This window comes from Hipposideros armiger, unplaced genomic scaffold, assembly GCF_001890085.2.
Source record: "Hipposideros armiger isolate ML-2016 unplaced genomic scaffold, ASM189008v1 scaffold_149, whole genome shotgun sequence".
In the NCBI taxonomy this organism is placed as follows: Eukaryota; Metazoa; Chordata; class Mammalia; order Chiroptera; family Hipposideridae; genus Hipposideros; species Hipposideros armiger.
Window position 1 is genome coordinate 1,466,544 of NW_017731499.1, and position 24,631 is coordinate 1,491,174.

At 50.6% G+C, this 24,631-nt stretch overlaps 1 protein-coding gene across 6 annotated transcripts in view; it reads left to right on the top strand.

Moving 5' to 3' along the window:
* The window catches only part of CLEC16A (C-type lectin domain containing 16A), a 225,531-nt gene that overhangs the window by 74,425 nt on the left and 126,475 nt on the right, over positions 1-24,631 (top strand). For all 6 annotated transcript variants that reach the window (XM_019650914.1, XM_019650919.1, XM_019650917.1 and 3 more), the window contains 3 exons: positions 8,129-8,258; positions 12,130-12,230; positions 22,540-22,662. In XM_019650914.1, the coding sequence (XP_019506459.1) occupies positions 8,129-8,258; positions 12,130-12,230; positions 22,540-22,662 (354 nt within the window). The remainder of the gene's footprint in view (positions 1-8,128; positions 8,259-12,129; positions 12,231-22,539; positions 22,663-24,631) is intronic.

Genomic DNA, 24,631 nt, shown 5'->3' on the forward strand with positions numbered 1-24,631 from the left:
CTTCCCAGAAAAACATTCTGAATTCAACCTCATGCTATTCAGTAAAAGATAATATAAAGCAAAGGAAGAGGCCCCCTACATACTCAGCAAATACACATCCTGTTGTTGCCAGGTGCTGTTTGCCTCTTGAAATTCTGCTCCAAAGCCAGCCCATAGAGTGCAGTCCTTCCCTGTCCCTTAGGAGACCAGCGAGGGCATCTTTCTCCTCCTTCCCTTAACCTTCTCTCGAAGGCCGTCTTATCCTTTCTTTCCTCTTTATTGTCTGTCCTCACTGTCATTGCTGGAATGTGGAACATGGAGGGCAACTGAAAAAATCCTGGAATTTGTGAAGTCGAAGACTATTGGGAGGTCACGCCTGCCATTTCCCTGAAAAGCACTTCATTTACCAAATATTAATCAGGGTAGAATGTACAGCACCCCGGGCAAGTTGATGAATTATTGCTGTAATTTTAAAACATCAGAGTATTGGAGAAGCTCATGGATTTGGCCAGAGTTGTCATATCAAGAGGCACAGGTTGACGTCTTGGGTGCCAAGGTCCTCAGGCCTCTCCTGTACATTCACACTGTGAGGAATCGTCACCGCCATCCAGCCCCAGAGCTCTTCACCTTCCCAAACTGAAACTGTCCCCATTAAACACCAACTCTCATGCCCCTCCCCCAGCCCCAGGGAACCAGCATTCCACCTCTGTCTATGAATTTGACTACTCTAGCTGCCTCATATCTTGGAATCATACACGATTTCTCCTTCTGTGACTGGCATATTTCACTTAGCATAGTGTCCTGAGGGCTCATCCAGGTTGTAGCAAGTGGCAGGACTTCCTTCTTTTCTAAGACTGAGCAATAGTCCATTTTTTTATCATACCACATTTTGCTTATCCACTCACGCCTCAATGGGTATTTGAGTTGCTTCCACCTTTCGGCTGCTACGAGCGTGGGTGTGTAAACCCCCTGCTGCTCTGGAGACTTCTGTGGAAATGGCAGAAGCCGGGGAGGGCCTGCAGATTGGGGTTCCTGCCCCCAGCGTCACAGCCTCACCAGCATGTCCCTCCGCTCCCGAGGCTCGAGGTTCCCGTTGTGTAGTAAGGTTGGACCTCCCACCAGACTGGGGGGCAGGAGCCTTCAGGATTATGGGCCACGGTGCCTGGCGTGGGAACGAATACCTCACAGATGCTCATTTACATGCTGCAGCCGACGGGCAGTGCGGCAGGAGGTGCCTACCGCAGCCGGGAGCAGAGGCCCACCACCTAAAAATATTCCTCTGCGTCTCAGTTTCCCCTTCGGTAAAACGCAGAGATTTCACTAGATCAGCATTGCCCCAGCAGTGGGATTGGAGATTTTTTTCTTTCTTTAGGTTGGACAGAGCAGGCCTTAAAGACCGTGGTGAGAGGATTCCGGTTGAGTGGTCAGCTCCCGGGAACCTTGGGTTCAGCTGCCGTGTCCTTAACTCCACCCTCACGTTCCTGCACCTTTCAGTGCACGCGACAGGCCTCGGCACCTTTAGTTTCTTCGTCATGTATGTTTTCACAGTCGCTTTCTGTTTATACTGGTTTTATGTGTATAATAGTATTTCAGAATTTCAGATGAATAAAAAGTTAGAAAAACAAAAACAGTAGAAAGAACACCCATTTACCCTTCACCCAGTTTCACCTTTTAACATATTATACCCCATTTGCTTTCTTATTTGCATTCTCTCTCTGTCTGTCTACACACACACACACACACACACACACACACACACACACACAAAGTCACTCACAGACTTTGATGATTGCATCGTGCCCATTCCCCCCTAAACTCTTTGGGGTGCATTTGCTAAGAACAGGGAATTCTCTTTCACGACCACGGTGCAGTTCTCAGCTTCATAATAGCTTCCTACTGTCTAACTTCCAGGCCGTCCATCCGTCCATTGGCTTCACGATGTCCCTTATCGCGTGTTTCTTCCCTCTAGTACAAAGCCCAGGCTGGGGTCAGGTAGAGCCTTCAATCGTCATGTCTCTTTAGCCTTGTCTACTCTGCAACATTTCCACAGCCTTTTGTTCTGTTTTACTAAAACATTTATATTTTTGAAGAGTACTAGAACCTCCCCCTCCTTTGTTTTAATAAAATGTTCCTCATTCTGTCTTCAGTGTTTCTTTGTGGTTAGGCGGAGGTTATGTGTTCCTGGTTGGAATGTGGCATAGGTGAAGTCATGTCCTTCTCAGGGCGTCACATCTGGATGCCTTTCTGTCCCTCGTGGGTGTTGTACATTTTGGTCCCCTGATTAAGGTAGTGCCTGGTTTTTCCACCCTTAGTTACTGTCTGTTTTCTTTGCAACTAATTGGCAATCCTTGGGGCAACACTGAGACAATACAGATATCCTGCACCTCATTAAAGTTCCCCCTTGGTCTTGGCATTCATTGAGGATTCTTGCGTGATCCAGGCTTTGCGTGGATGGTGGCAAAATGTTGATTTTCCAACACCAGCACTTGCTCCATGTTTTTAAGTCAGCCCTCAGCGTTCCACTATAAGCAAGCATTCTTCCCTTCTCCCCATGTATTTATTTATCCTTGGCATGGACTCATGGATTCTAGTTTTTTAATGGTTTATATTTCATTACTGTATTTAGTTAATTTGGTGCTCAGATGGATTTAGATTTTTGGTCGTTGGGAACTCTTTCAAGCTGGCTGCTGCGTCTTTGTGATAAGCCCCCATTATTTGTGGCATAACAAGGAATCCACATCTGGTACCTGCTCTCCCCATCGCGGGTATTAGCCATTCCTCTGAAAAGCCCTGGTTCTCCTCAATGGACAGTGGTATTAGAGGCCAAGATCTGGGCACTGGGTGCTTGTTGCTGCCGGGCTGTCCTGCTTTTTGGCCCTTTCAGAGGACAGAGCTAGGAAATACACACATGTATATACACAGAATATATTTTCATTCATACACGCACGTACAAACATGCATTTGCGGACACACATTTTAGAAATTGCAAATTCATACCAATACCTCCGATCCCGATCAGTTCCCAGAGGGCTCTTTCCTGCCTTCCTCTATTCCTGACTTGCTGCATGTCTCAGCAAGAGCTCTGGCTCCCAACGACATCGGTAGATTTATTGTCTCAATCTTATAATACATCTAAAAAGTTTCAGAATTGTTTATTGCTTAATAAGCAAATAAAGAGTCCAGAATTGTTTGCAGTTCCCTCCCCATCCTCACTACTTTACCTGTCCCCAAACTGAGGGTCTAGAGCCAAGTATTTTGTACACAAACTTCTTGGACTAACCTATCCTTTCTTCCTTCCTTTCACCCTTCAGGGTAGGTACCATATTCATTGGAAATAAATTTGGGTCCTTTTTTTTTTTTTTTAGAGTTCTCCCTTCTCATTCTTATTGATTTGATTTCTTTCTCTAAATATATGGAATATTAACAAACTCAAAACTATGCCAAAAGGCATGTATAAAGAAACGTCCCCCCTGCCATCCATTCTCCCACCCCTTGCAGATAAGCAACTTGAGGGTCTTCTGGAATTTCCTTCCTGTGCTGCTTTTTGTAAAAAGAAACATGTGTATGTATGTTTTCCTATTTTCCCTTCTTTCTTACACAGGGCAGCACACCACACATGCTCTTTGGCACTTTGATCTTTGCCCTTAGCAAATATCTCCAGAAATCACTCCTCACGGACATCTTCCTCAATTCTTTTTACAGCTGCACTGTGTGCGTGTACCGTAGTTGATTCAGCCAATCTTTACGCTTGGACATTTAGGTAGTTTCCAGTATTTTGCAATTACAAATAACACTGCGGTGAAGACCCTCGTGTGGTGCATTTTCGTATTGTTGGAGGCGTATCTTCTAGATAAATCCCTGGGCTGAAGGGTAGAGCAGTGATTTAAAGTTTCCTTTTAAAATGTATTTAAGTAAAAAAAGTGAGCTCAGGTAAAATGATTATGTAAATAGATAGTACAGGCAACACTCAGATGTGGCAAACACCGTCAAGGCAGATGACGGAAGTTTGAGCAGAACTGGGCTAGGTCATTGCTGCAGTCCCCTCAGGCTCCAGCACAGAAGCCTGGTTGGGGTCGGGGTTCGTGGTACAGTGACTGTGGTTCTGAGGAGCCCCCTGGGAACTGATCATCAGGGCCCGAGTCCTGGCCTTAGTGACTGTCAGTGGAAACCTGAGTCCTCATAAGCCCCCTGGTGGCAGCATGGCGGGTGTGCCCTGGGAGGGGAGCTAGGCTATACCGAAACAGGCATGGCGTCAGTAGGGAGGGCGCGCCCAGAGAGCTATGCAGAACCACACTGGATGTTCTGATGTGGCATAAAGCGGGGTTCACTTTGATCCTGAATCACCAGGAAAGGTCTTTGGCATCCTCTTTGAAAGACGGCTATAAAATTTATTTTAGAGCAGTGAGAGTCAGGGGGGACCCTCTCCCCAAAAACCTATTGCCCACCCTTCTCATGCCCATATTGCATTTTGCGTAGTTTCACGGAGTTGGCAGACCCTAGGAAAGAATTGCTACTTTTAAGAGTAGTTTGGATAACATTGTTAAAAAGAAGCTGGGAAAAAACCGTTTTGGCACTGGAAGAACGGTTCTGTGTTCATCTAGAAAGTGAATGTAAGTGGGACAGCTCACTCCACAGCTATGCTGGCTGGGTGAGAGGAGTACATGGGACAGGGGAGGGAGGCGGGTGCAGCTGTGAGGACCGGGGTGACCCCGCCAAGGTTCAGCCGCCTTGTTCTGCGTGGAGAGACCCTGTAGGCCTGGTCCTGCCCCAGGACTTGACGAGGGAGGTGGGGAGGGGGAACATTCCTGGCTTTTCCTGCAACGTGTCCAGCTGTGTTAAGAGTTGCTGCACAGCTGGATTTCTGTTTCCTCATATACAGTACCCAGGACCAAACCAGTGGTTTTCTGCAGTTTTGTGTGCAACTCCAGAAACCCAGAAAGGAGCTGGGTTTCTTTTAAACGATTAAAAAGCTGGAAGGGGCCTCTGTGGTGTGCACGAAGGGAACCTGTGGTTGGAGACATTTTGGGACCCACACACCCTTTACCTGGAGCGGGTCTGCTGTCATCACCTTACCGTGTGGTGTGCCATGGGAAACTGCCATTCAAAATTAATATTTAACTGCTTAAAGTTTGATGAGCACTGGACTAGATTATCTTTTTTTTTAAGATTTTATTGGGGAATTGAGGGAGGGAACAGTGTTGGGGAACTGGGGAAGGGGACTGGCCAAGTTGTTCTTCAGTCTTCATTGTGGAGGGCGCCAGTCGCCATCTGGCTTCCCATCGGCAGCTCGCGGCCTCTAAAATGATACATGTGGCATTACTGTGCTAATGTTATGTGCATTATAAAACAAAATAGATTTTTTGAAAGATGAGATTAAAAAGAAGAGCGGTACTGCCCAGTGAATCATCTTTTATACCCACTGAGGTGTCTGCACCCCACTGTGGAGAGGACTGGGGTAGCCGGAGGTGAAGACGCGAGGACAGGAAGGACCGATGGTTCCAGAAAGCCCCGTACTTCCTGACTTCTGCCCTGTCCGTGTATTCTTTGTGCTACTATTTCCTCGGCAGCTCTCTGTGAATCGACTCACTTGTTTTTTTCTTAAATTTAGCTGCATCCTAAGCAGCAATATCCACCAATGAACATTTTTTCTGTGCAGTTAGAATTTTCTTCTAGTGCACGTTAAGTACAAAACTATGTGAACAAAACGTTTGTCCACATACCACTGAAAAATTATGTGTCAGCCCCCACCTGTGTCACGGGGGATGGCCCTGTGGCATCTGACTCCAGACCATCGTGGTGGGGAAGGGGCTGGTGGGAGTGAGTCCCTGCCCCTCGCTGAGGTCTGGGACCTGTGGGGGGTACACGTCTTCATGCCAGAGGAAAGTTGCAAGCACAGGCATGGCTCACAGAGCCCCAGAAGGGCGGGGAGGATGCGACGCCTCCCTGTGAGAACTTTGCGCAGACACATCACAGGCTGGGTGGGGCGGTGGACCAGCCCACTACGCGGTGCAGCGGCCATGCATCATGGCTGGCCTGCCTGCTGCCAGAACTCCTGCCCTGGGCTAGGTCAGTCATGCATTCGTCCGCTCCAGAGATAGTTACTGAGTACCTGCCATGTACCAGGCCCTGGGCTAGACGCCGGTGTTCTGGTGGAGACCAAGGCAGCTAAGGCAGCCATTCTTAGGAAGCCCGCATTCTAGTGGGGGAAGGCAGGCAGGCAACAAGCCAACCAATAAACAGAAACTATAAAATCTAGGTAGTTATAAATGCTATCAAGTAAAATCAAGGTAAGGGGGGAGGGGGCAAATCTATGCAGAAGAATTCCAAATAATTTATGTAGCTACACCCCTGTCAAGGCGATAGAACGTAACCCCTACTCCTTAAGTGTGGGCTGCACTTCATGACTTGCTTCCAAAGAGTCTGGGATGAAAGGAGGAGAAAAAGGACCTTTCCAGTGGAGAAACCAGGCCAACATTCACTTGGCCGAGCTCCACACGTTAACGCTAGCAGTCATGAGCCATGTTGATACCTCGTACCTTGATGTGATGTGATGACAAGGGCACGCCTTCTCTGTGGTCTTCCTCCCAGAAACCTATCACCCCAGGAAAACATCAGACAAACCCAGATTGAGTGACCTTCTACAAAATACCTGACCAGCTCTCCCCAAACTATAGGGTCATCAAAAGCAAGGAAAGTTAGAAACTGTCAGAGCCTAGAGGGGCTAAGGAGACGTGACAAATACATCTCATTGGCATCCTAGAGAGGATCCTGGGACAGGAGGAGGGTATTAGGGAAGAGCTAAGGAAATCTGAATAACCTATGGAGTTTAGTTAATAATAATTTGAAGAGGTAAAGGAGAAACAGGTGGAGAGGGTGTCTGAGAGAGAAGGTGTCCCTGAGATGCTAATGTCTGAGCTGAGCCTTCAATGCTGGGACTGAGTCAGGCCTGGGGAGGGAAGACCTGGGGTGAGAGCATTCCAGGCCGAGGAAGCAGCCGTTAAAGATCTGGGGCAGAAATAAGGCTGGGCCAGTGGAAGCAGAGTGAGCGAGCTCAGCACAACTGGAGCGGGGCCAGGTGGAGAGGGCCAGGAGGTGAGGTCAGAGGTGGACGGGAGCCAGGCGGCGCACGGCCTTGACACCGTGAAGGCGTTTGGATCTCATCCTGAGTGTGATGGGAAGGCAGTGGGGAGTTTTCAACAGAAGGGTGACATGAGTTAACTTCCACTTAAAATCACTTGGGTTTGCGTGGAGAACAAACTAAGGGGGAAGAAAGGAAGCAGAGGCCAAGTGGGGGTCCCCGTGGGGGTCCAGGGGAAGGTGATGGCTGAGGTCGTGTCAGAGCCCAGGTATGATCCCATCCTTCTGGAAACAGAAAAACGGGTTCACATTTCATCATATTTCCCCCCGCATTTTGTCTCCTGAAGATGGGGGAAATTGACTGAACTCTGGGTTCCAAGAACTAATTATTTGATGGTCTCTACCTGCCTGTCAAAGAACTCTGTGCCAGGGTCACCTTACAGCACAGCAACTGTCCATCTCTTATCCAGGATGGTTTTTTTTATTGGTCTATACGTCTTTCTGAAAAATAAAATGTACGCCATGCTTAAGTTGGTTGCTACAAGTTGCCCTTATTTAATTGGGAGAAATAAAGCATGGTTCCTAACCTCTCTGCCTTCCAGAAGCTGTAAATGGAAACAGAAAATAAAAGGCTTCAGTCATGTCAGAGCCTTTTCTACAGTGTAAATAGTTCCAGAATATTTCCAGTGAATCTGGTTATGTTTTATTAACCACATATTATTTCTTCAGTGCTGCCTCAACTCCTTTGGGAAGGAAGTGTGGTATCAATAAAGTAAAGTAAATATCTTTTTTTAAAAAACCTTGAAATAAAATAAATTATTGCAATTTGTGCTTTCTTGTTAAAATCAGGGCCTCGTTTCTGGCGATGCCCAGATGGAAGGAAAGAGAGGCTCTGGCCTTCGTGTTATTTCTCCCCCCGGGATGCTGCTGGTTGCTCCTGTCGCAGCTCTTGAACTTGTGCTTGACGTGTTAGGAGCGGGTTCACGGGACTGCATCTCGAACATGGGTGTGTCTGTAAATCTAGGTCTGGGACACCGCCTGGCCTCATCCCGGTGTCTGTGTTTGCTTCCAGAGATAGAGATGGTGATCATGGAGCGCAGCAAGCTCCCGGAGCTGGCGGGCAGCACCTCCATGCAGGAGCAGAACACCACTGACGAGGAGAAGAGCGCGGCCACGGGCTTGGAGTGCGTGCGGTGGAACAGGTAGCCACCCAGGGCCCGGCCCTCCTGCGCCCGCGCTGGGGCAGGGCTGCCCACGAGCCTGCCCGGCAGGGTGGGGGCACTGCTCAGTCTCTGCAGTGAGGGTGGGTGCCTTGGCGGCGTGCCCACTAAGATAGCCCAGGGCCTCCTCCCACCACCCACGTGACCTTTGCTGCCTCTCAGCCAAGGCGTTCTGCTTCCTGCCTTCCCCTCCTCCCCACCCCTTGGCCACCAGAGGCACAGCCCCTCTCGAGAGGCCTGGGAACAGAGCTGGCCCTCAGCACTGTGGTGTTCGCCCCTTGGAAAGAGAACGGCCGAGCCATGGCACCGCCAGCCCCAAGCGCTGCGGTGCTAGACCCCGTCCCAGAGGGTGCGGGCTGCCTTGTAGCCTTGTGCTGGCCATTCCTGGCAGCGCTCCGTGGCTCCCAGGAAGGATGCCCTTGGGAGCAGCGTTTGGATCTCCCTGTCTCATTCATTCATTCGCTGCCGCGCACACGGCCGTGCGCAGGGCCTGCCCTCATGACTCAGCCGGCGTGATTTAATGCTGCCGTCCACCTTTGACTGTGTGCCTGATGTTCATTTCAGTGATGGCCTGCCAAAGCTACATCCTCCTAAACGTCCGCGATGCCACATTTCCTGGAACCTCTGTAGCACCGCCCCTTCTGGAATGGACTTGGGTAGAAGGCTGCTCCCCAGGGGTGCAGGGAACTGCTGGGAGGGCTTCGTCATTTCAGCGTTACTTCCTTATCAGGTGGCCGCCACTGCGCCACTGCGCAGACCCCTGTAGTAACCTCCTAACCCCACCTGTGTGCTCGTAAATGCCCAACAGCATGGCTCCTCTGTCAGCCTACAAGGCATTCACCTCCTGAACCCTCGGGGTGGGGGGCTGAAATCACACATACCCCCAATCCTATTTACTGATCCAACTTGAGGCGAAGCGAGGAAGCGCTACTTCTTTCCTCCACGTCTTGTTTGTCTCTCTGCTTGGCACATGTTTCAGTGACCTGGCAGGACTAACTTTTGTCAGATGCACAAGGGAGCCTTTTTTCAGTTGGGGTGAAATAAAATACACTGGAGCACGCTGTGGGCTATCAGCTGTAACTTACAAAGACCTTTTTGCTTTTGCTTGGCAGCAGAAAATGTCACTCCTGCAGCTCTGAAAAGAAGGAAATCATTCTAAACACAGAACAGGAGGGGAAAACAACCTTTACGTGCTTGGCACAGCATTAGTTAAAATATGAATAATTGGAAAAAGCCACAAATGACTAGCTAGAAGTGGGAGGTGCTTAAGCCGATGAAGGCACATCTGCCTGATAGGAGATTAGCTGCTGCTTTTAAGTGAATGCTGTCATGATGTGTTCTGTTTCTTAGGCTCTAATAAATGGAAACAGCACATTTTACATAGTATGGTAATAGCTTTGCTAAAGGAAGAAAAATACCCATGTGTTGTCAAAAAAAAAAGGTTGAACAGACCAAAATGTTACGTTTGAATGTTGTGATTAAGACTTCTTTTTTTGTCCCCACTGAATTTTAGTGAAGAGAATGTTTTCTTAAGAGTTGACTGAGATTATTCCTTCACTTTTGGTAACTTTAACTGGCACCTTCTACCACGTGGCTTATAATGGAAGCTGATCCTGAGGCCGTAAGGTGGGCGACATGCAGGCTTGTGGGCCTGGGAATTTGGGGGCCCTGCTCTGCCCTGAGGCCGAATGCCAAGGAGAGACTGGCCCAGGTGGAGAGCTGCCTTCTCCTTTGCGAAGGTATTGAGTTGTTGGTTGTCAGAAACACCGCCAAGGGCTTCTGCCCTCCCAGTTCCCGGCACTGAGCAAGGGAGGAGGCCGTGAGGGTGAGAGAGGGGGACAGTTTGTTCTCCTTGACGTGAATTGGATCGGACATTGGTCCACTTGTCCGGAGGAACAGCATAGTACAAAGCGTAACTGTTCTTACGTTATGGGCTGCATCTGTAGTCAGGGTTAAATATAAGCCAAGAAACTAAAAACCATTTAAAACATTCTTTCTTTTCTTTAAAAAAAATTTTATTTTTAATTACAGAAGCAACACGCATTCAGAAAATGTAAAAAAAACCTTGAAAAGTATAAAAAAAGAAAAAAAGGTTTCCATGATGCCAGCATTCCAAGGCAGCTGTTACTAACATTTTGGTTATTTCATGCCAGTTGTTTTTCAGTGCCAATTTAGTGAGAATTCTGCCCTTCCCTCCACCAATAAGATACCATGCCATGTCTGTCCTTTTTTTTCTTCTTCTTCCTTTTTTCTGTCTAATAGCAAACCCCAAGCATCTTTTTCACTTTATTGCACTCTTGGTAAACAAAATGCTAATGGCTTCATAATACTTCATTTCACAACAGATGGTACATCCACCCAGGCCTCCCTCTGCTGCTGGACGTTTGATTTTTCATATTATTCCCAAGTGAAAATACAATCCAAACTTCAAGCAGCTGGTTTACAAGGAAACATTTTTCTCCTTTATCCCAGTCTTCACTTGAAAGTGGTGTTGCTGGAGGCTTACAAAAACCCAGGTGCCCCCCGGGGCAAAACTGCTCACACCCCTGAAAGGTGACGCCCCATCTGGGGCTCCAGAGAAACAGAGCCCGAGCATAAACGTCCCCTTTGAGGTTTTTCCTTTAAATTCTGTGTGTCCCGTGTTTGTGTGGAATGTACAGCAAGTACATTTTCACTCCTTTCTCTTTTGCAATTTTTAATGGAATATCCTGAACTGATGGTCCACTTATGGAGTTCAAAATTCAGAAAAGTATAAAAGGTTATGCAGTGGCCCATCTCCCTGCTTCTCTGCCTCAGCATCTCACTCCCCCCACACAACCGATGCTGACAGTAGCTGCATGTCCTTCCAGCGGTCAAGTGCGCCCTTGGTCACTCGCTGAAGCGCTCTGCTCTCTTGGCTTCAGCCTGGTATCCAGAGGGGAAGCCGCAGGCGGTCACGGATCAGAGCCTCCTGCCCGGGGGTCAGATGTGCGCATGTCCTATTATCCTGGTGTTGGAGAATCTTCCTGGGCCAGGCCTTTCACCTGGAAGGGCAGCATTTGGGGGGTGCGGTTTGTGATATTTGCGACCCCTCTATAGATCTCACCCACAAAGCATCCGAGGTGAGAGACCTCATATCGATTCTCACCAGTTAGGGAAAGTTGGTCCAAGAAACGGCTGGGCCAGGACCAGCAGAGTGAGACCGTGGAAAAATGCCCTTGAAGTAATCAAAATAGAAATCAAGTGGCAGCTCTCACGTCCTAGCACTTCCCACTGTGTACCAGGCGCAGGATAAGTGCCTTTCAGTTGTCATTTCACTTGAATCCCTCAAAGAACCATGTAGAGTTGAACCCATCTGTAAGGTGTGGAAATGGAGAGAGTTTACTCAGCTTACCCGAGGGTTTGCAGCTGAGAGGCAGGACCAGACCTGGACCCAGGCCGCCTGGCTCCAGAGCCCACATTCTGAGAGTGTGCCCACTTGGTGCCTGTCATGTTGTCCTGTTTTCTTCATCCTCTTGTCACTCTGTGAAGTGACTCTGTGGACTGTCTGTTCTCTGTCTCTACCCACTGGCATGGGACTTCGTATCATTTATCCCCAGTGTCCGGGACAGCTGGCGAATGATTGTGACGTGATTAAGTGGTCTGTTCCTCAGTCACTCTCCCCTCAAGACAGCGGCTTCCCACGGGCAGAGCCTGTTTCTCGTTTGTCTTATGTCCTCAGTGCCCAGCGCTGGGCTGGGCACACGATGGACCCGCCGTGTGCTGGAGGCAGAACTTAAGGTTCAAAGGCTGCTGGCTCCCCCCGTGCAGGTCGGAGGGGAGAGGTGTTCACCCGTGTGCAGCACGGCGCTCACCAGGCCCTCCTCTTTTCCAGGCCCTTCCTGGACATGGTGTACCATGCGCTGGACAGCCCGGAAGATGACTACCACGCACTCTTCGTGCTCTGCCTCCTCTACGCCATGTCTCATAACAAAGGTAAGGCCACTCATCCCCCTGCCGCCTTGGCATGCCTGCCCTCCGCTGTCTGCAAGGAGGAAGGGAAGCTGCTTTCCTTGAGGAATCTCCTTTCTGGTTGGCGGACTCCCTCAAAACACCTCTTCAGCCTTCTTAGAATTTCTCAGGTGCTTTTCTGCAGACCAGAGCCACAGGAATTGGTTACTCAGTCAACATGGGGGGAAAAAAAGATTCAAGTGTGACTGTCTGACGCAGCCTGACTGTATTCTCACTGTGGTTTTCCTCTCGACCCCTCGCTTTACAACTGCCTCAGTGCCCGGCCTCCCTCCTAACATCAGAGCTGAAATCAGTCCAGCTGTAATCTTGGTTTTGCTATTTATAACAGTGGATGTTCTCGTTCTGGGTTCAGAGCTAAAACAGGCTCTGGGTGGATGGCGGGAAAGCGTCGATTTCCTTTCGGAGGAAAGGTGTGGTTCCCCACCTTCCCCTGCTGAGGCTGACTGGTCAGGACCAGACTCCTGCAGAGCTGCCGGGCTTGATTAGGCTTCATTCATTCACTTCCTCTCTGGGGACAGCCTGGTGCGTGCCCCGCCAGGCTTGACAAGAGTGGGTTCTGAAACCGCCACATCACTTCTTTGAAGAAGGAATCAAGAACATTCCTCCGGGCCCCCGCCAAGAGCTGGGCTTGGCACAGACGAGACTTTGCATCAGGGGATGTTTCGGAGGCTTTTCAGGAGCTTATTGGGAAGTAGGTGGAAGTGGGTCTTACCAAGACAGCCCATGGCTAGAAACATGTAAAAGGTGCTCAATATAACGCAGTGTTTCTTTATTCTTAAACCATTAGTCATGATAAATAAGATGACTAGTGGCAAAAGAGCGTATAATCAAAAAAGCCTTCTCTCTCCCATCTTGGTCCTCCAACTCTTTTCTTCAAAGCAGCTCATGTTACTAATTTCTTGTGTGTCTGTTTAAAGATACCTGTGCAAACCCAAGTACAAGTATGTATGATGTTATTTCCACAACTGTTCCCACCAGTGGAGGTTTTCCTTATTTACTGTCTGTCCTATACCTTGTTTTTCTCACATCAGCACATCATTTCACGTCCCTGTAAAAGCACCTTGTTCTTTTGCATCATACACCTGTGCCATCATTTATTCTGTCACTCCCTTATTGAACGGCACTGAGGCTGTTTCCATGCTTCTCCTGCTAGAGACTGGACTGACCCTGATGGCCCTTGCATGGCACCAGCGATCCCCTCCAGCTCCCGGCTTGGTGCCTGGCACTCAGGAGCCCTCAGTTACTGGGAGCAAACAGACCTCCTTGAGACTAGGCCCCTCCCACCAGCGGATCGCTTGCCACTCCCCCGGCCTCTGTCTTCTGTCCCCTCCTCATCCCAGCTCCGTGACCTGAACCCCTGCCAGTTGCGTGCTGAACACGCACTCTTGGTGCTCCAGCAACACCTGGAAGCCTCCTGTCTACACTACACTCATCGCTGTACGTGGACCCCGACCTCACCATACTTCCTGCCACATCTGCTTCAGTTGAAATTGCCAGCCAAGTCTGAGAGCGCCGTGACCTTTAGCTCCTTCCCTCCTTGGATCCTATTATTTAGTCATCAAGTTTCGCCAGAGCCCCCTCCTCAGCCTCTCTCATCAGCAGAGTTGAACTGAGTGCAGCTCAGCGCCTGGCCCTAAGCTAGGTGCTGGCGGAGAGGACCACAGGCCTAGGAGCAGGAAAGACCTGGGCACGCCATCCCGGTGGCAGTCAGCACAGCCTCGCCAAGGGCTCAGACACTTGGTAGTCCATGCTCCTGGCACCGCCAGCTGACCCTCTGGGACACTGCGTTGAGCGTGCTCAGAAACCTTTTGTGCCTTCTCCTCTCTCTTCAACGCCACCCCCCGGTGCCTGTCACTTTGAGCATCCAGACTGCACCCACTATTCCAACTTGCTCTGATTCCCCCTACTTCCCTTCACAGACCCTTGGTTCTGGCCCAGGGTTAACATTTTTATGTAGTGCTAGAACTCTTTCGTGGAGATAAACTTGCAGCCATGGCGCTCACTGAATTCTTGAATGTTCTTTTGGTTGCAAGCAGCAGGACCCCCCTCTCGCTAACCTAACTAAAAGGGAAAGACTGTAGGAAGGCCCCAGGGGCAGCTCACAGGACCCAGGAAACTGCTGGGACCCCGAGGGAGGGTAGGAACTGACCCACTCTGAGGACTTCCCTTAAGGCTGGGAGTCTGTCTCCATTCAGGCTTCACACTCTCGGAGAAGAGCTCTGATCGTCCCAGCTTGGTGGGTCTAACTCTGGGAGCTGTCAGGGGTGGCTGGAGGTCAGGGTTATATAGCACAGACTTAGCCCCGGGCTGAGCCCTATTCTGGGACTGTTCTCATAGAAGGAGCCCTTTGGAAGCCTGGCAGCCACCCCAGTCAGTGCCAACATGCCTACCTGTTTCCGGTTAGTCAGCCACCTCTTGTATTCACTTATGTTTTTTCCTACCCATTTTCTCTGCCTCATCACCATCACCTACTGAAATTCTGCTTACCTGTGATGGGTCCTAACCCTGACCCCAACTCTGACCCTGACCCCGACCTTAATCCTTTCTCTCGGGTAAATACTGAGAAATGGGATGGCTGAAGCACATGATAGGTTTGTGTTTGTTCTTAAGAAACTGCCAAACTGTTCCAAAATGCTGTATAGTTTAATCCCACCACTAGAGTATGAGCTTCCAGCGTCTTCACATACTTGGCAGTACTTGGTATGATCACCTTTTAAATTTCAGCTTTTCTAGTAGCTATGTAGTGGCATCTTCTTGTGATTTTAATTTGTATTTTCCTTAATGACTAACGGTGTTGAACAGTTTTTCAAGTGCTTCATTTGTTCTTTGCAAATCTTCTTTGGTGAGGTGTCTTTTCAAATCCTTTGCCCATTTTTTTAATGGCTCGTCTGTTTTGTTATTGTTGTTTTGAGAATTCTTTACATGTTCTGGATACAAGTTCTTTCTCACATGAGTTTTGCAAAGTTTTCCTCCGAATGTGTGGCTTGGCTTTGCATCTTCTTAATAAATATCTTTTGAAGAGCAGACGTTTTTAATTTCCATGAAGTGTCCATAGCACTTTTTATACCATTTTTCCTCTGCGTGTTTCTCCTCCCACACTGGACTGCCAGGCCTCTGAAGGTAGAAAGAGACCATGTCTCCCTCAGTGGCCCCCTGAGCACCCAGCTTAGCACCTAGGACCGGTCAGCACGCAGCCAGGGTTGGTGATAGAGTGTCTCTCAGCCATGGGGCCGCTCCCCTTGGCTGCCATCTTCCTGTAGCCTGTGGTCAGGGCTTCAGCAGGGAGATGCTGTCTGGGGGTGGAGACGCCAGGTTCCAGAAGGCCCAGGGGCACATGGGTGAGCGCTCCGTCTTGAGGGTGGCTGGCTTCCCCAACGGGCTTCCTCCTGGAGCCCAGCCATAAGTGGTGCTTTGCACATGCGCTGCTGGTGCTCCTCCGTTCAGTGCTGTGGCCCAGGGAGGCAGCCCTCCCAAGGTCCTGCCTGGGGAGGCCGCCTTTCCTTCTTGGGGATTTCTTCTTACAAGAGGAACTGTATATTCGAGGGCATTTCATGCCTTCTTCCCTTTCCTGCTAATGCTGTTCATTTATTTATTCATTCACCCTTCTAACAAACATTTTTGAAGCCCTCGTGAGAGGCCAGGCACTGTGATTAGTATTGAGAATACAGTGGTGAACCAAACAAATATTTTCATGGAGGCGAGTGTGGCTGCTGTGGAGGGAGCAAGGTGAGAGCAGCGTGACGGGTGAGCAGGGACCCATCATGGCGTCTGATGTAGCGGGATGCTCTGAAGGTTGTTCAAGCAGGAAAGCGTTGCGTAATCCACGTGACTCACACGGGTTTGCTGAAATCCCCTTTGGTTCCAAAAGACCATGTCGTTAGGCAGATCGTGATGAACTTATTCATGTAGTTTTTCAACAAATGCATGTGGGGCACCAGCTGCCTGCCAGGCAGAGCACTCAGCATAGGGGCTATGGAATCTAGGCCGCCCGAGGCCCTTGCCCAAGAGAGCATCAGTCTGGTACTGAAGACCCATCAAGAGACTGCATTACATGGAGGCGAATGCGCCTGGTGGCGGGCATGGGCCCAGCCCGAGGGAATCGAGGCAGACTTCCCAGGCACATCGGGCTGAGGGTTCAGGGGGCTGGGGATGGAGCAGCCAGAAGGTTGAAAGGAAACTGACAGCAGACAGAGCAAAAGGGGGCATAAGAGCCTGTGCCACGTCGTCTGTAGGATCGCTGTTCATTCATCAGGTGGGCGGGCATTGTGCCCATGGTGGGCAGGTGCTCTGGGAGATGGCAGGCTGGAGCCGGTCTACAGGGAGTGGTTAGCAGCAACTGTGAACTGCACCCGAGGAGCTGGGTAGGGGCTGCTGAAGGACAGTTCAGCCAGGAACTGATCTGATCCTCTCTGCAACCTTCGGAATGGGTTCACGATAGTTCAGCCAGAAGATGGGTGGATGGAGATGTGGGCAGGTATGGGCAGTGTCGAGGAGGTGAAACTGAACGACTTTCTCACCTGGACAGATATCTGCTGAGTGCTTACTACGTACTAGGCTCTTTTGTGGGCCCTGGAACAAGTCTGATGGGTCTCGTTCGAGTGAACCAGAAGATAAGTTGTGACTGCAGAGTGATCAAGATGAAACCAGTGGTGGTGGTGCAGGGGTTACTAGCCAGGGTGGTCAGGCAAGGCTTCTGTGAGGAAGGAACATCAGAGCCAAAGTCCAAAGAATGACAAGGAGTCAGCTGTGCAAAGATCTGGGGCAAGAGTGCTCCGGGCAGATGGTAAAGCATGTGCAAAGGCCCTGAGGTGAGGGGAAAGCTTACAGGCTTGAGGAGCAGAAAGCAGGCCAAGGTGAGGCTGACCAGGTAGGGGGGCAGAGACCAGACTGTGAAAGGCCTTGAAGTCCGTGAAAAGGAATTTAGATTGTATTATAAGCTCAGTGGGACTCCCCCAAAGGATTTTTAATTAGAAGAGTGGTGTGATGAGATGGAAATGGTTGAAAGAACACTAGCTTCTGGATGGAAAGTAGATTAATGGGGGTGGGGGAGTGAGTTGCAAGAGGGGAGGCTGGGAGGCTTGTCAGGAAGGGGCCCAGGCAGGGGCTAATGGGGATTGAATGAGCACGGTTGGCTGTGGAGAAGGGGAAAATGGAAGATTTTACGACATATTTTGAAGCTAGAGCCAGATGAGCTTATGGATTGGATGTGGGGGTTGAGTGAAAGGGACACTTGAGCAGCTGTGTGGGGCCATTTACTAAGATGGGGGGACAAGGAGAGGAGCCCGGCCAGGGAGGGGGAGCTTTGCCTGATTTGCAGGGGAGGGGGCCCTAAGGGGGACAGAAGCCTGGGTGATGCCCAGATCCCTGACTCCTGCCCCTGTGCGGCTGGTGGTGCTGTTTCTAGAGCCAGTGAGTGTGGGCCATGGAGCAGGTTTGGAGAGGGGGCTAGAGAGTTCAAGTTTGGCACCCGGAGGTCTGGGTGCCCGGGAGACGCCCAGGGCGAACTGCCTGGTCGGGGTGCTGTCTGATGGTCCTGGCCTGTGGGCACAGGGTCTGCATTTGCTGTGAGTTGGTTGTTGGTTGGCTGGTTTTTGGGTTAGGCAGCAGGCAGTTAGCTTCACTTAACCTTCAGCCTCTCTTGTCGAGATCCGTACCCTCCAAGCAGGCCCCCTAATGAAATGGTCTCTTTCTGATAGATTTTTCATCATAAGACAATTTTAACATAAAAGCAATGTTAATAAAAACCAAATGTTAGCTCAGGCCTTCCAGTAAATCATAATAGATTAGATGCTGCACCAAAATGAATATCCCACAGTGGGAAGGGTTGACCGGTTGGAGGAGGGCGCTCGCCCTGATTCAATTGGGCCCCATAATGAATTCTGGTTCATATCTGTAATAGAATATGCAGCCTCTGTCCTTTGTCAGGTCTGCAGAACCCCGGCCCAAGGGGGAGGAGGGAGCGACTGTTGCAGCTTTTGTATTCTCTTAAAGTTTCCCCACTCCACCCACCACCCTACTACTCCTGCCCCTCCGTTTATCCTTGTTTACCCAAGAGGAATCTTGGGCTTGTTTTGTTTTGTTTTGCTAAGAAGTTACTGGCATGTGGATGAAAGGTATGGGAAAAGTTGAAAGGTAATAGGATACAGGGAGGCTTTCACCATGCAGAGAGCTGGCAAAACATCATTTTGGATCTCGACTGAAACATAATCAGAGCTGGAAGTACACTGGAAATCAGCCCAACATCTGGGTAGGTTTTGAAATAGTTGGTCTATAGTTTTTGCAAAACTGCCAACGCTTGCGTGACTACAGCCAAGGAAACCTTGCATGGTCAAAAGAAAAAAAAATATTTTGACTATTATTTACCTAGCATTATTGTGGTCTCTTTTTCCAGGTTTGACTGTCTACTTCTTTTTATGTAACTTTACTCTGGGTCTTCTCCACCCCTTTCCTGAATGGAAACTACCACAAAGAAGGAAGAATCCAGAAATTAGAATTTAGAGGGGAAGCTTAGTAACTGGTTACTGACATGGAGCCACACCCCTCCCTTCTCTGCTGGAGTCTTTGAATTCGTCAGTTGGGAGTTCCACCCCAGCCCTGAGGTTGTTGGGGTAGAAGCCCTGGGAAGGGAAGATCCGTTCTGACTCATTCAGGCCGGCTGAGGCCGAGGGACCAAGGAAGCATGTGGTGTGCTGGGAGCCTGAGCGTGACAGCGTTGTCCCCGGGCCATGTGAAGTGCATCTGCGTTTCTTAGGAATTGGTCTGTACCTTGGCACTTAAGAGTTGAAGTACATAGGACAATAGATTCTCCACAGTGTTTGTTTCAGTCAAAGGGAAATGAATGGCTAGCCAGGAAACTTGATCAAGTTTTCAACAAAGCCTGCCTTGCAGTGACTGAAACCTGTGTGTGTGTGTGTGTGTGTGTGTGTGTGTGTGTGTGTGTGCATGTACGTACCCATGTGCCATTTTCCCTTTCACATGCATCTCCTTATCATATTGTGACATTGACCTTGTTCCTTCACAACTGCCAGCCACCATTTTGTTTGGACCAGAAGAATGTCTGGAGCTTTTGAATTGCTGCACAGGCCTTGAAAGCCAAGGACGAAGGCGGGCTGATTCAGCCTAACAGAGGGGGCTTCAGAGGCCATGGCAGGGAGAGAGAGAGAGACGTGGGAGGGAAGGAGGAGGCACCTGGCCCTGGAGGAACTTTGGGGAAAGAATGGAGATGTTCAGAGGGTTTTTTTACGAGGTTTTGCCGTATGTTGTATGGAATCGACCCTGCTCTGTCTCCCCGTGGCTGGTGGTAAAAACCACGTCACATAGAATGCGTTACAATACCACGTCTGTGTGTGAGGAAGCACTGGAAGCGTGGTGGCCGGGGGAATGGAGAGCACTTCAGAGTCAGCCAGGACACAACCGGATCATGTCACCTCCCCTAGCTGCCCTCCAGGGGTCCTGGCATCCAAGCCTTGCCTGTTCCGCCCCACTCCCCACGTCTGCCTCATCACTTCCTCCCAAAGCCCCTCACCCCGCCCTTCCCAGCTCTGCCACACTCCTGCAGTCCCCCCTCCTCCTGTGCAGCTTAAGGCAAATTCCCACTCATCCCTCAGAATCCACACTGAGCAGCTTGCCTCCGAGCTGGCCCCCAAACAGCGCAGCGTGCCTTCTTGGGGTCTTCTAAAATAGCTTGAGTTCAGCTTTTGTTAGGTTGTTTTCCTTTTTTGTCATTTTGTCCTTTCATTCTTTTAATACAAACGATACCAAAATACATTATGCCGTGCTTAAAGTAGAACTCCGCATCCGTGGTTAGCGGCATGCTCCTCCTGGATCCTGACAGCAGCCCTGGGACAGACAGTCACTGTAATTATCCCCATTGCACAGGAAAGGAGACTGAGGGTCCAAGAGGTTGAGTATCAAAACAGAATTCCTTCTGCACCCTGCACCCAGCTCTCTCCACCTCCACCTGACCACAGTGTGGAAAGGACCCTGGAGAGAGCGAGCCCCAGGACACAGTGAGGCCCTGTCGTCAGCACAGAGGCAGACCCCTGGTACACTGCTTGCCGTGGTTGGCTCTCGGTGCAGGTGGTACCACCCCCTCCCCATCTGGACCCCCCCACCTTTGTAATCATCCTGGTTCTAACTTGCTCTGTGACCTTGGGGTTGTGACTTAACATCTCTGGGCCTTAGTGTCCTCACGAAAGGAAGAGGTTGCCCTGGAGCCTGGCCCCGTGAGGTTCTGGAAGTGTTTCAGTCCCGCGGGATCCCCTGCCCCCCTTCACAGAGAGCAGAGCTGCCAGTTGAGAAAGGTCAGGATAACCTTGGAGTGTTGCTTTTCCTGTCGAGAGAAGATTTTGCTGCAGATTCGTCATTTTTTGACAAATTTTACGAGGTTTTTTGGGGGCAATAACGGGAAAGAGACACAGTGGAGCTCACCATAGAAATTCAAGTGCTGGTCCGAGCCGGTGTCTCCCCCTGGTTCTGCCGGCCACCGCCACGTTCCCAGGGGAGCTGGGCTCCTTCTGCCGTCCATCCCCTTTGAAGTGGGATGATAGATGGTCAGGTCATGAAGTTGGATGATGCGCCGAGCAGTCCGAGCAGCCATGTTCCCCCCCCGGACCACTAACTGACAGTTCTCAAAGGGCCAGAAACGAAAAGATAGAGAGATGTTAGGACGGTGTTGACATCTCTGGAAAGAAAAACAAATGCCAAAAGGATTCAATTGGTGTACTTCTTGCCGTTTAATAAACCAGAATCCTTCAAAGTTAGACATTTCACATCAAAATGAGATACAGAATCCACAAATTAGATTTTCACTGCAATCAAATGTTTTGACGGAAGCCGCAGTGGTGGGGCATGAGCGAGAACTACGCAACCCGGGCCCCTCAGGCTGTCTCTCACCCGTGTCATCTCCTTGGCATGACTTAGCCTCTGGTTTGGAGCTGGAAGGAATTCAGTAAAACAAGATATATTGTTATGGTTTCTGACGTCAATGTGCGTGGGGGAGTTACTTACAATCCAGACAATCAGCGCTTCAGCACTATCTTCCACTATTTTGTCAAGGTTCTAAATGAAGCGTCATCTAGTACTCAAGGGGCCGTATTTCAAGAGTTCCCAGAAGTGCCACCTTCCCCCCTTTTGTGGAATAACAGGAAGAGACGTGCTTCGAGCACAAACAATCTGTTCAGCTCTCCAAGCTTGGCTCAAGAGAAATGTTTGTTTGTGCAGGCGTCCTTTTCCAGAGCCATGTTAGGTGAGAGGAGAAGGATTTGGAACACGCCTCGTCCCACACCTGCCCTGTTGAAGTGGTGCTAACAGGCGTTCCTGTCACCCCAGTCTCTCTCCGGTTTTGCTCTAGGAGAAACGATACTCGGTTCACAGTTAGACTCTGCACATTCCTCTTTCCATCCCGCTCCCCCCGTCTTGTCTTTTGTCTTTTCAAAAGCTCTTACTCTTCACTGGAGAAAAAGTGATTCCTTTGCCTCTTAGAGATAGAGCCCCTCCGTGGGTTTCACAGCACTTGCACCTTTCTGCAATAAGGTTTAGCCTGCTCTCTTCCTGCATTGCCACTCCCGGCCCAGCACGGCGCCTGCTGCCACCGGAGTGTGTGTTGAGGGGTGGGCCCAGCTCTCTGTGTTTGGTGTTCAGAGCTTGAGGTGTGATGTTGGGGGTGGCTGTTGTTTTCTTTCTGCCTGCTCTCTGTTTCTCTAGGTCTGCGCCCACCCCCTACTTCCCATTGTGGCTGGCATGTGTCTCATACAGGGGTGGCCTCAGGGGGCACCCAGACATGGCACAAAATGGCAGTGAAGCAAACTGTGTGAAAGTTATACCTTTTTCCATTCCCTGTGATTTTGTCCAGGAGTGTGTCACCTTGGAGCTCAGGTGCCTTCAGCACCTTCTAAGTACCTGCCAAGCTCCCTTTTTAACACAGACAGAGCAGGCCTCGGGGCAACAGTGCATAGCCCATCAGCAGTCTTTGGCTTAATTGCAAAAACATCGTTTGGTTTTCTTTTTCTGGTGTCATAATTACTGTCAGTATTGCAGCAATGCTGATTTCCCATTTACAAATAGTGATAGAAAACGTATGTTTTAATATATTTCCCTAAGTTCCATTTACAGAAAATTCCGAGGTAGAGGTGAGGTATAGTTCAGGCAACACCCAGTCGTGGCAAAAATCGTGGGGATGAAGCGTGGACGGCCGAGGTTGGGGGAGCCCTGCTCGCAGGCGCCTTTCAGGATGAGGAGAGCTCTCGGTAAGGTGTCGCTGTCTCCCTTCCAGGCATGGATCCTGAAAAGCTAGAGCGAATCCAGCTCCCAGCACCCAGTGCGGCCGAGAAGACCACCTACAACCACCTCCTGGCCGAAAGACTCATCAGGATCATGAACAATGCCGCCCAGCCAGGTGCCTGGGGCGTGTTGGCTGTTCACAGGGGTGGTGCAGTTAGGGGGCGCCCGGAGCCCTGGGCCCCAGACCTGGCCCTTCCGGGGATCCAGGCGGATCTTGGCCACTCCCTCTGCCACACATGCCTGTGCCTGGGGCTAACCATGCCCTCCTGTCCTGCCATGTCTTCCTTCATCCTGGGCCTCCTCTCCTTCCTTCCCTGTCTGTCTTCCTCGTCTTCCCATTCCCAGCACCTCTTTTGCCAGGTTTGCCAATGTCTGCTCTCCTCCGTGCAGGGTGGCCCAAGGCTACATTTGAGCTTGAACTAGGCTGGGAGAGTGAGTGAGGGGAACGGTGGGAAGGTTTTTGGGCCAGAAGCTTTTGATAATACAAGGTACACCCGGTGTCTGGCCTTGTCAGCCTAGTTCTGAAGTTTTAGCCAACAGTGGTCCACAGCCACAGCAAGGGTTAGAAAGAGGTAGGGTGATCTAGCACAGGGGTTCTCAACTGGGGCAACTCTGTCTCCCAAGGGCGGTGGCCAAGAGGGCAGTTGGCAGGAGCTGTGTGAGCGGACATGGCTCCGTGACGGAGGAAGGTGGATTGTGGCCTGGATGTTGGGAGAGGAACCTCCAGCGTGGGCGGGACGGCGGGCCCAGTGAGGGCTGGTGTATAGAACAGCCTGGATTTCTGAAGAGAAGAGGTTGGGGCAGCTCAGAGGAACAGTCTGGAAGCTGCCATGAGGATTAAGGAGCTTGCTGCCTCTCCGTTTTCCTCAAGAGACAAGCCCAGTGGGAGGAAGCCAGCTCCTTAGCAGGAACTTGCAAAGGGAAAAGGTTTTGGTGGAAAGTCATGTTTCATGTCCCTGGAGGCAGCAGAAGGGGTGTTTCTGACCTGGGTGACAGTGTGGCTCCGCGGGGGGGGGGGGGGGGGGGGGGGGGGGGGGGGGGGGGGGGGGCAGGAGTGAGACTGCACTCCGGAGGACTGCTGAACTGGGAGGAGCGGGGGCCGTGGGTGCCCTGGGGCAGGGCAGCAGCTCGGAAGTGGGGGTGGGCCTGGGCTGGGTAGGGCTGGGGCAGGACAGTGATTGAGCTGAGACTAACCAGCCTTTTCCCATGGGGCCCCTGGGCTTGTATCATGGTAATAGAGGCCTGTTTCTGCTTGCAACAGCCTGCTCATTTTTGACCAAATGCTTCCCGCTTCCCATCTGTTCCCCACCTGACACATGAGGCCTTGAAGGACAGGCGGGGACGGAGGTGTGCTGTGCTCCGTGTGCCTTGAGCTTTTCCCAGTGGCCCACCTGGGTCCCTGACATTTCCAATGCCTGCGGGATGTGGCCTGGGGACTTGCTCCTCCCCTGACCCCTCTTCCACATTGGGACCTCTCCCCAGAAGTGAACTTAAAGACCCAGGGAGGAGTTTGCATTCGTTCAGGTTGCCCTTTGGTTGGGCAGTCACAGATGCTTCCAGGAGTGATGTCAGATGTGGGTTTTGGCATTCGTGCCACCTGGAGTCCACCACTGTCCAGGGCGAGACTTCGGACAAGTCACTTCGCTCTTCTAAACCTCAGTCTTTAGAACACCCATGGCAATGGGTTTTTATAGGGACTCCTTGAGGCAGCAACTGTAAAACTCCCAGACAGTGCTCGGAGCACAGTAGGATAGCATGTCACCCAGAACTTGGTTACAATCAACAGAAACCCAACCCAGACTGACTAAAACAATACAAAGAGAAACAGACAAAGCCGTTGGCTTGTGTAACGTTAAGTCTGTTGGGCCTTGGCTTCAGGCACAGCTGCATCCAGGGGCTCAAACAACTATTTTCAAGTCTGTCTTTGGACTCTGAGGCCTTCTGTCTTGGCAGGAGAGCTGCCAGCAGTGCCAGCCATCCCCTTCCCGGTTGGGGCCCTCGACGTGCTGCAGGAGAGTCACTTGGGCAGTCGGGTGGCAAGGGAGGCTCAGGGCTCAGTTTGCAACACTTGACAAAAGACTGAA